The 11081-nt window shown below is 31.9% G+C and overlaps 1 protein-coding gene across 1 annotated transcript; it reads left to right on the top strand.

Annotated features, from left to right (window-relative positions):
* LOC108999105 (probable cyclic nucleotide-gated ion channel 16) lies at positions 1–4835 on the top strand. Its single transcript, XM_018975905.2, has 6 exons — positions 1–517; positions 676–891; positions 992–1302; positions 2106–2217; positions 2437–2673; positions 3887–4835. The coding sequence occupies exons 1-6, from the start codon at positions 74–76 to the stop codon at positions 4649–4651; spliced, it is 2085 nt and encodes a 694-aa protein (XP_018831450.1). The 5' UTR covers positions 1–73; the 3' UTR covers positions 4652–4835.
* Positions 4836–11081: the final 6246 nt, after the last annotated feature.

The raw sequence follows: 11081 nt of genomic DNA, 5'->3' as shown, positions 1-11081 counted from the left end.
TCTCTCAAACCTCTCTGAGATTCTCCATCTCTCTTTCTCTGCAACTCTCACTCTCTCTCTTTCTCGATGGAAAATGCATAGCATCCACCCCCTCTACGCTACCTCCTCTCGCTTCCGCCGCTTCCCCAAGTCCTTCTCCCTTCGCCGCAAGGTCCCCTGGTGGGGCCAGATCCTCGACCCTGGCTCCGAGCTCGTCACCCGATGGAATCACTTCTTCCTCGTTACCTCCCTCCTCACCTTGTTCCTCGACCCTCTCTACCTCTTCGTCCCTGTCATCGGCGGCCCCGCCTGCATGCAGATCGACCTTGGACTCGGCATCGTTGTCACCTTCTTGCGAACCGCCGCTGACCTCTTCCATGTCCTCCACATGATCATGAAGTTCCGCACCGCCTTCGTGGCGCCCAGCTCCCGAGTCTTCGGTAGGGGCGAGCTCGTCATGGACCCGTCCGCCATCGCCATGCGGTATTTGAAAACTGATTTCGTGGTTGATCTCGCCGCCACGCTGCCGCTGCCACAGGTGAATCAATCAAGACTTATTTCTTTTTATTAAAACATTACTTTGGAAAAAATTTTGATTCTGCACATGTTTGGATTATTAGGCCTTAGTTATGCCAATGGATCTCGATGCTAGTTTTCTAATTGTTGCCTTCGTTACTTTTGTTTTTGCTTTGGCAGATTGTCATATGGTTTATAATTAATCCAGCAATGAAAATCCCAACAGCTGCTTACACGAATCACACTCTTTCTCTGATTGTCCTCGTTCAGTATGTTCCACGATTTTTTGTTATTTTTCCTTTGCACAGGCGGATAATCAAGACTTCCGGATCTATAGCAAAGACTGCTTGGGCAGGGGCAGCTTACAATCTCCTTCTCTACATCTTAGCTAGCCATGTAAGGCACTTAATTTCGTCATTTCCCTCCCCCGGCGCCCCAACGCCTATTGGGAGGACCTCACTATTTATCATTACTGTTTTGTAAAATGTCAGTACAGATTTTCGGAGCTTCGTGGTATGTGTTGTCGATTCAGAGACAGCATCAGTGCTGGAGTCTACAATGCAGAGAGGAGATGAATGCCACTCACTCTCCGTCTTGTAATCCATTGTTTCTTGATTGCAATAGTCTGGACAAGCCCGAACGTCGTTCTTGGCTGAATGCCACTAAAGTGCTCTCTAGTTGTGATGCTCAGAACGATTACTATTTCCAGTTTGGAATATTTGCCGACGCCTTTACAAATGAGGTCGCTTCCTCGAATTTCATTGAGAAGTACTTTTATTGCCTCTGGTGGGGTTTGAGGAATTTAAGGTATTGTATGTTTAACCACACGTTCAATTACTGGTATTCCATAAATATGCCAATTAAACTATGTATTAAAGTAGATGGTTTTTTTCTTCAAAGTGCATTGGTACTGGTAACACGAAGATCTTAATGCTCATTTAAGAAGATTGTTGGTACTGGTATTGTTTGTTTTGGCGGATTTGTGGTCTGTAACAAGTCCTTAATTCATTGGTGGTTCTTGCATTGGGATCTTGTTTCATCTTATTTTATCATCAATTAATTTATGGAATCATTCTCCCACATTCAAGATGTTGGGAATCGCCATATATTTCGTTTGGCAGCCTATGGGTCCTAGGATTGGATTCTCTAGGATCTCAGCTTGGTTTAAGGATTAAGGTTTCATGAAAAGTCACAAGCTTCTATATTTTCATATGATTTTTTTCTCTGATTGAGTGCGTGAAAGTTTTTCATGGTGCAGTTCATGGTCAAAATTAGGTTCTACCCAGGATCACAATAAATTTCCAATATGCTAAATGGAATTATTAAGGAAGTCAAATGTTATATATGAAATCTGCCAACGGTATTGCTTACATTTCTATACCCATTAGTGAAATCTCTGGAAAGGCATATGGATTGTCCATGTCTTGAAGTTAATAGCCAACACCATGTGAATTTCTTCCCTACAGTTGACGATATCTGGGTTTTCTCAATTTTGTAAGATCTAGTGTGTAGAAAGTTGACTGAGGCCTGACAATTTTACATCAACATAGTTGGAATACTACTTTTGAAGATTGTGCTAATAGTTTCCTAAATAATGCTTTCATATGCAGTTCGTATGGGCAAAATCTTGTTACAAGCACCTTTAGCGGTGAGATTTTGTTCAGCATGCTTATCTGCATAGCTGGCCTTGTTCTGTTCTCCCACCTCATAGGCAACATGCAGGTATTTTTTGCCCCTTGCCAAATACTTCATCTACATCCATGTTTTTGTTTACATGCTATCTCCTGATCCGCCTTCATCTTGTAAATAGGTTCAGTATGAAGGCCCACCGGTTCATAATTCATAGTTAACTGCATGGGAGAACTATCTACAATCTACAACATTATTGTGAGTTTTGATAAACTAGTTGTATATTTCTGACTCCTTTTTGTTTTCTTGAAGAACTATCTACAATCTACAACAGCAAGACTAGAAGAATGGAGGGTCAAACGAAGGGATACAGAGGAGTGGATGAGGCACCGTCAACTACCTCCAGAGTTGCAAGAACGTGTTCGTCGGTTTGTTCAGTACAAATGGCTTGCCACGAGAGGTGTAGATGAAGAATCCATTTTGCGCTCTTTGCCCTTGGACCTCCGTCGTCAAATTCAAAGACATCTTTGTCTGGCCCTTGTTCGCCGTGTATGTCCTTTTTGCATCATATCCTTTATATTTTCAAATAATAATTTTGATAATTAAAGATATAACTAGTCATGTTAGGATAGTTTCTGAAATGTCAGCCTCTTCACAATCAACAGCTCATGTTTTGAGTCTTGACCATTGAAGATTCTCTGTAAAACTCACTCTCTGATACCCTCAAAGATAAATAGCTGCAAAAGAATGTCTTACTCAAATCGTGTATCAGTATCTTCTTTATTATCATACTTGCAATATGCCAATTACTAATTTTGTGAGTAAGAGCCAACTAGTCATATATAATTTTTGGAATGGACAGAAATCTTATGTGATGCAGAATGTAAACTTCAGTCTTCAAGGCTGCAATTTTAGCAACTTCATGGAAGCTACTAGCAACAATATCCTATTTATAAGCAACTAGGGTATATGATCTTAGAACCGAAGTCCTTAATCTACAGCCTTCATGAATCTCATGTTGTATAGATATTTCTAAGTAGGTATGAGTGTGTATGATCAGGAACTTAATACAAGGTAAGTGGCTAGTTAAGATATGCCAATATCGCCTACTGTGATCCAGAAATGAAAATATTGCCTATTGTTGTCTACTTACCCAATTGGCATGCCCTGCAAAGGAGGAGAAACACTAGCTTCCTAACTGCACGTTGCCTGAGATTCTTGTTCTTAAAACATGGATTTCCTTGACTATAAGTCAACATAGGCGACTCTAGCCAAGTATATGGAAGGACAAAGGAAGGGCTTTCATACCCTTAGATTTGGGGGTCAGATGGTGGCATCAACTGCAGATTGGGGGAGTATATTAAGGCTATAGTGGATACTTATAAGCCTGGACTACAAATCCAAGGAGAAGGCAAAGCTTCCTTTTATCAGATACTTGAGAACTAACTAACAAGTCTTGTTATTGACTGTCATTTATACTGTCTTGGGGTATGGCCAATACGATGGTTTACAAGTGGATAAACTGGTGCATCATCTTTCATTCAGACAATTACCACATGAATTGTAATAAGATCAAAGGCTATTACTGCAGAAAACTTTTTGAGACAAAAAATTCTCTATTTGTGTTTTCTGATATTTTTTATTTGCTATAATAACGTATCATGTGTTGATATTTCAACTTATAAATAAATTCCATTCTTATTATGCCTGACAAAATTTCCTGATCTGGATCCACTGAATTAAACAATTGTTCTATTTGCAGGTTCCCTTTTTTGCACAAATGGACCAGCAGCTCTTAGATGCCATATGCGAACGCCTTGTCTCATCTTTGAATACCAAGGACACGTATATAATCCGGGAGGGTGATCCAGTGAACGAGATGCTATTCATCATTCGAGGCCAACTAGAGAGCTCCACAACCGATGGTGGTAGGTTAGGATTTTTCAATTCTATTACCCTCAGAGCCGGTGACTTTTGTGGAGAAGAGCTACTGACATGGGCTCTAATGCCCACCTCTAATCTCAACCATCCATTATCAACTCGAACTGTCAAGTCCCTTACTGAAGTCGAGGCATTTGCACTTCGAGCTGAAGACCTCAAGTTTGTTTCCAGTCAGTTTAAGCGCCTCCATAGCAAGAAACTCCAGCATGCTTTCAGGTACTACTCCCACCAGTGGAGGACTTGGGGAGCTTGCTTTTTACAAGTTGCATGGAGACGGTACATGAAAAGAAAGAAAGAAATGGAGTTGGCAAGACAAGAGGGCTTATACGATACACATGCTTTGGACCATGAGTTTAATTATAGGGATGGATCAGGTGCAGATTATGAGAATAGTGGTGCCGCTAACTTGTCAGCTGGTGAGAATGCACATAATGCCCAGCACTTAGGAGCTACAGTTCTGGTTTCCAAATTTGCTGCAAACACCAGAAGAGGGATTCAACACAAGTCTGATCCAACCAGCTTACAGATTCCCAAGCTGTTTAAGCCAGTGGAGCCAGATTTCTCATCAGACACTGAAGATACTTGAGCAATCTATAACAGAACAGTTCACAAAATAGGGTATAGCCAAAATGCTTGCAACACTCATGTAAGTCTGCATGGCGTGTAGAATAGCTAAATTTATTAAATGCATATTATTGTATATAACTAATTAAGCATATCTTGAGCCATTATACAATAAATAAAACCTTTAAAAAATAGTGTCAAAAGTACTTTCTGATCTACAAAATTTGGTTGAGCACACTGATATCCCCTCACTTCCCCATACTCTTTTTGGTTTGTATCTAAGTGATGAGAAACCTTACAAATTTTGTTTCAGTCAGAGAGTGGGACCAATACACTTTAGAGAGAAATGATAGTTGCAGTCGTAAGTACACAAACGTCGTGCAATCATTTTAAAAAAAGTGAATAAATACGGGACCTACATGAAAAAAATTAATTTTTTAATAGTGGACTCCACTCTTTTTCAAATCGACTGCACGACACTTGCATAATTCACGACTGTATGTAGTATTAGTACTCCACTTTAGATGGTATGCAAAAGTACCATTGGCTGTCGAGAATAATACTTATAAGCTCTCTAATTTCGTTTCAAATTCAATAATCTTTCTTTAATCCTTTGGTTATAAAATTAAAAAGGAATTGCAGGAAAACTAAAAGACTCTATTAACAAAAATTACTAATTTTATATATATGTATATATATATATTAATTTTCACCTAATAACTTTAACTTTGACTTCGTATACGATTCCCAAGAAAGAAAACCAGTTTCTGTAAAATCTGCTGCATGCCAAGGAAGAAAGTTGAGTTGTACAAGAAGCATGTGATTCATTTTTCTTCCTTGTTTTTGGTCATCTACAAACAAATGAAGTGGGATATATCACAATATGCAGGCAGATAAGCTGAGAAGCATACTGGTTAGACCTGACAAAAGTGTATCATGGATATCTCAATGATCCTCTTCAAATAACTGGCTTTCAAGTAAAACAACTTTCTCTAATAAAAAATCAAGACAACTCTAAGCCAATCCAATTTGACTCGGCATGATACATATGATGTCGTGGCCGATACGAAATAAATGGGTTTGGATTTGAGAGTTTTCTAACTCGATAAGAATTTTTATATAAACATTTATAAAAAAACAATTTATCATTTTTTTAGCATCCTCTATCGATGGAGTGAAAAGCTTTTTGTTATTTTTTACTTCTCTATCGCATCAGAAAATAATGAAATAGTCATGATTAAGAGGAAGATAAATAACATTTTTCATATGACGATATCAAACTGTTACCAGAGTTAAAAGTGGATTGACCCATTTAAAGCTCCCACTCCAACTCTAAAAAATGGATTGACCCATGAATTATGTATTACGTGTCGTGCATTTTTTTAAAAATGAATGCGATTTATTATTAAAAAATTAATTATTTTATATAGATCTTATATTTTTTTAAAAGTAGTGCGCAACGCTTACACATTCTATGACTACAAATATTGTTTCTCTATTCATATATCATATTACCAATTTTATTGTTACGCCTCAATAGAAGACCTAAATCACATAGTTTATATTTTAAAAGGACTAATTAATAATGTAATTGGAGACCTATTAGAACCTTACAAAGAGTAAGAACTTATATTTCTCAAACAATATGAAATCTCAAACACCACCTATCCTTATCCATATTATATGAGATATCACATTTATATTTATCTATTCATTGCCGCCATGACCTTATCCCAATTAAAACACATTTGTACTTTGTGTCACCTTTGCTGCTCTTGACAATATCTTCCTTTGCACAACTTCTGATTCTTTCTTCTCGACATCACTAGTGTGAAAGCTCAATTATTTTTCTAAAAAAAATCTCAATATATATTAAGCTCCGTTTAGATATAGAAATACTCTCCATCTATCTCATTTAATCTCATATCATCTCATTGTTACAATTTTTTCAAATTCTCTTACAAAATATAATAAGTAATTTAATTTTTTTAAATTTTAAAATAATAATAATATTAAAAAATAATATTTTAATAGAAAAAACCTTTTTGCAAACGATTTCGCATACTAATATTAATTGTAAGACATTTGTTTATGGTTGAAAATATGGAGTGTCTATGTGGCAAACCTCCATTGGAGGGTGTTTTTATGAGGAGACTGGATATACCTGCAGAAAGTTAATATATATATATATATATATATATATATATATATATATATATCGAGCATTATGGGGATTTTAATAAGGGTCTTTCCGGCCATTAACTCAATTGATTCAAAACTACTAGGCATACATGCAATATGTCAACTACGGATGTTGTTGTAATTGTCTAACCTATCTAACAGTCTAACTACGTACGTACCTTTAATTATAACTGAAGATCACTAATAGCTAGCAATATTATATCTACTATATATGATTTTATATATGTTGACTCTTGATTTGTGACATTTGTTGATGAAATAACATTTTTATTTATTTATTTTACAAAGGTAACTAAAATCCTTTTTTATCCCTATTTGAAACACTTGATCTTGGGATTAATTAATATTAATTAAGATTTCATTTAGGGTAGGTTTGGGGGGTGAGATGAGAATTTTGTGTTTTATTTTGAAGTTTAAAATATTAAGTCTTAATATTATTATTGTTTTGAGATTTGAAAAAGATGTATTGAGATTAAAAAAATTGAATTGTTTATTATATTTTGTATGAAGATTTGAAAAAAGTGTAATGATGAGAGAATTTTATGTTTTGTTTATCAAGATTTGGAATACTTTTTTTGCCATAAAGAAAGTAATTATAGGGCATATATAGTGGGTGGAAAAATCATCCCACTACCCTCCATTATTATCCCTTAAACACCACTCCAATTGACTTGACCTTTGGCTTTTCTCCATATATATCACTTTCATTGCAACAACGTTTTGTCCCAATAAAGAAATACGTGAAAGAAACGAGCATGAGAGACAATTCCAAAACTTTGAATATACCACACACACATCTTAAACATGATGATCACTCTCCAATAACTATAAATGTACAAATATTGTGATAGATAGATAGATAGATAGATAGAAAGATAGATCACGCCATTCGCAAAGCAATTGTTGTTATCAGTAATATGAGTAATGTTATAGCTACTGACATTATTCTCACCGAGGATGCTTATAAGGAAGGTAAAATTTTTATTTTTATTTATTTTTTACTTTTTTAAAACATTTTTTAGAACCTTCAAACATTTTAAAAAAATCATAAAATCATTAAAAAAATATTTAATTAATCATTAAGTAGTAATAATAATAATTGTAATAATAATAAAAAGCAAATCGGTAGAAATCCTCGGGACATTATATCAGTGACTACTGCATTTTCCTGTCAATACTATTATTATCATTCCAAATTAGTTATTATTATTATTATTATTAAGAAAATAATTTTTACAGTTTTAAGATATACAAATTCTGCATATTTACTTTTAAAAAATTAAATAAATTTGAGACTAGCATAAATCTAGAATTACTTTTATTATGATTATTATTATTATTATTATTTTATTTATTTTGTTATAAACTAAATAAAGAGAAATAAAACCTTACTTTGTCCTCAAAGAAAAAAGGAAAAAGGGTACCCGAAATTTGTGTATAAAATTTTTTTCAAAAAGTTTTAAATTTAGAAAAATTTTTTAGTTATCATTCATTTATCACATACATATTTTTATTTATTTATTTTTAATAATTATGTGATGCATGTAAAGATAACGAATAGAAGAAATCTGATAGAAATTGTGTGATTCATTTGAATTACGAAAATTAGGCCAATCATTGTAAAGTGGTTGTCTCTGGAATTGGACCGTTGAATCTGAATATTGGGCTTGTTTGGGACCTCATGTGAAACATAAAATTTTTATTTGATTTGATCTGATGTCATCTTATTGTTAAATATAATTTAAATATAAAAATTTTAAATTAATTATTATAATTTTTTTAATTTTTAAATAAAAAGTAATTTTAATTTTTTCAAATCTTCAAATAAAAATAATATTATAAAATAATATTTTTAAAATATTTTACTTTTAAAATATTTTTTATTTAATTTTTTCTCCCTCATTTTTTAAAATTTAAAAACTATTCAACTCAAATTATTTTATTATTATTTATAAATTATCTTATTATTATTTATAAAATTATTATTTCATTATTTCACATAATCCACTAAATTTATGTGGTGGATATTGTTTTCTTGATAGAAGAGGTTTACCAGCTTTTAGGCCTTAGCTTTTTCTGTACAAGTGTCCTTTTTAGCAGTTAAATACATGTACAGGATAAGTAGAGAAATGCTAATATCCTCCTTAATTTTACCTCTTAATTTTGATATTTCATATACTTAATTTTTTAAAAAATTTTTAATAATTAAAAAAGTGATTATTAATATATTAGTATTTTTTTAATTTTTTAAAAATATTTAAAGAAATAAAAAAATATATAAATTACACTAAGCAACAGAAGAATCGACATGCCCAAATAGAATAGCACCACTCATACATGTAACATACATAGCTCTATAAATGATTGTAATTTTTTTTTGAATAAATTATATAGTTATAAATTTTGCAAGTTAGTGATTTTCGAATTTTCTGAAGTGTCACATCCTTTTAAAATGTAAGAGGTATTGTTTTTTACAAAAATGAAAAAAAAAAGGTTATCCAACGTCTTGTTCTAAAATTTAAATTTTATAAATTAAATTATATTATTTAAATAATGTGTAGTGTAAAAATTTTTAAAAAATACTATCTCGTTTAGTTACGAAGTTCAGATGAGATGATATAAAATATTTTAAATAATAATAAGATTTTTGAATCAAGATGAGATGAAATGGTTTGTAGAAAACTATGTGCTTGGATAGTGAGATGATATAAGATATTTTATATAAAAGAGTGTGCTTGGATAGTGAGATGAGATGTGATGATTTTAACTTTTTGGAAATTTGATAAAATGATGAGTCCCATCAATTATTGAAAATTACTTTTAATTATTAGATGGAAAATATTATGAATATATTAAAAATAAATAATATCTATTATTAATTTAAAAATTCATAAATATTTTGACTTTTTCAAAGTATATTTTTTATAATTTGGTCGTGATTTTTTCAATATTCCCAAATATGAAAACATTTCTTTGTTAAACAAAATTTTTTTAATTATGACCTATTTATTATACTATATTTTATAAAACTTGAAATATATTTTTCTTAAAATATGGTAGTTAGCATTATTGTAGCAATGCTATAGCAGTATTGTAGAGAGAAATGAAACTTTATAGCAGATTAACTGTAGCGGTACTGTATCGTTATTGTATTGTTACTATAATAATGGTTGAAAAATTAAAAATAAGATAAAATTTTATATTCTGCCGTTTGAATAGACAGATAAAAGATAAAGTACAAGTCTACAACTCAGATGAAATAATTTGTATCTCATGTGGACATCCAAACCGGACTATTTTGATAAGGAAAATGATTTATCTACAACACATTTTACAACACATTGTACAACAATGTGTTAAACGAGGGACATTATTGTAAAATCATCTTATAAAAATAAGATGATTTTATAATAATGCCCCTCATTTAACACATTGTTGTACAATGTGTTGTAAAATATGTTGTAGGTGTATCACTACTCCAAATAGCAATGAGCTATGATTTTATGTTGACACTTGATATTTATTTAGTTATTTACAAAGGTACCTTAGAGCCTTTTTTGTCCCCCTCGACCAATCCTTCGAGCAAATACCTTATTCGCACTACATATTACAAGATTATATTGAATCTTGTGCAAGGGATATGCATATATATATATATATATATATTGAATAATGTTAGATACAATATTTAGTGTGTAAATTTTACGTATTTTATTAAAAAAAAAATGAGACACATCATAAAAAAAAATTAATTTTTTCATATGTATTTAAGATTTGCTTACTTTTTCAGATGAAGTGTGCGAGACTTGTACATCATAAAATTATACAAATCACTTTCCATATATTTTTACTCTACCTTGTACAACAATGTTACTTTATGAAGATTTATCATACAATTTGAATTCCCTGATCTTGGGACTACTAATTAAAATGTCATGTAATGTTTTTATGAAGGTTTGGTTTTTTTTAAGATAATACAGATAGTGGGATAGTGGGTAGAAAAATCTATTTTTAACTAATCATTCAAAATTTAAACTCCACGCTGAATTAGTTATAATATTCTCTGTAATAATAAAATATTTAATTTTTTTTAATATAATTTTTTTATTTGTTTAAGTAACTTTTTTATTTTATTTTCATATTTTTTTTCACAATTCAACAATCTATACAATTAGCATATCTAGTTTTTTTTTTTTAACATATTAGCATATCTAGTACTTGAGCAACAAATTGTGTTACTTTCAGTTCAG

The sequence above is a fragment of the Juglans regia genome, chromosome 2 (genome assembly GCF_001411555.2).
Source record: "Juglans regia cultivar Chandler chromosome 2, Walnut 2.0, whole genome shotgun sequence".
In the NCBI taxonomy this organism is placed as follows: domain Eukaryota; kingdom Viridiplantae; phylum Streptophyta; class Magnoliopsida; order Fagales; family Juglandaceae; genus Juglans; species Juglans regia.
Note: the sequence above shows the minus strand (reverse complement) of the source record. Positions and strands in the feature narration are given on the sequence as shown.

Excerpts from the sequence above, each read along its gene's own strand:
- LOC108999105 (XM_018975905.2), top strand. The coding sequence starts at position 74 with ATGCATAGCATCCACCCCCTCTACGCTACCTCCTCTCGCTTCCGCCGC. Across the intron at positions 892-991 it reads TCTACATCTTAGCTAGCCAT|ATTTTCGGAGCTTCGTGGTA; the intron begins GTAAGGCACTTA and ends ATGTCAGTACAG. Across the intron at positions 1,303-2,105 it reads TGGGGTTTGAGGAATTTAAG|TTCGTATGGGCAAAATCTTG; the intron begins GTATTGTATGTT and ends TTTCATATGCAG.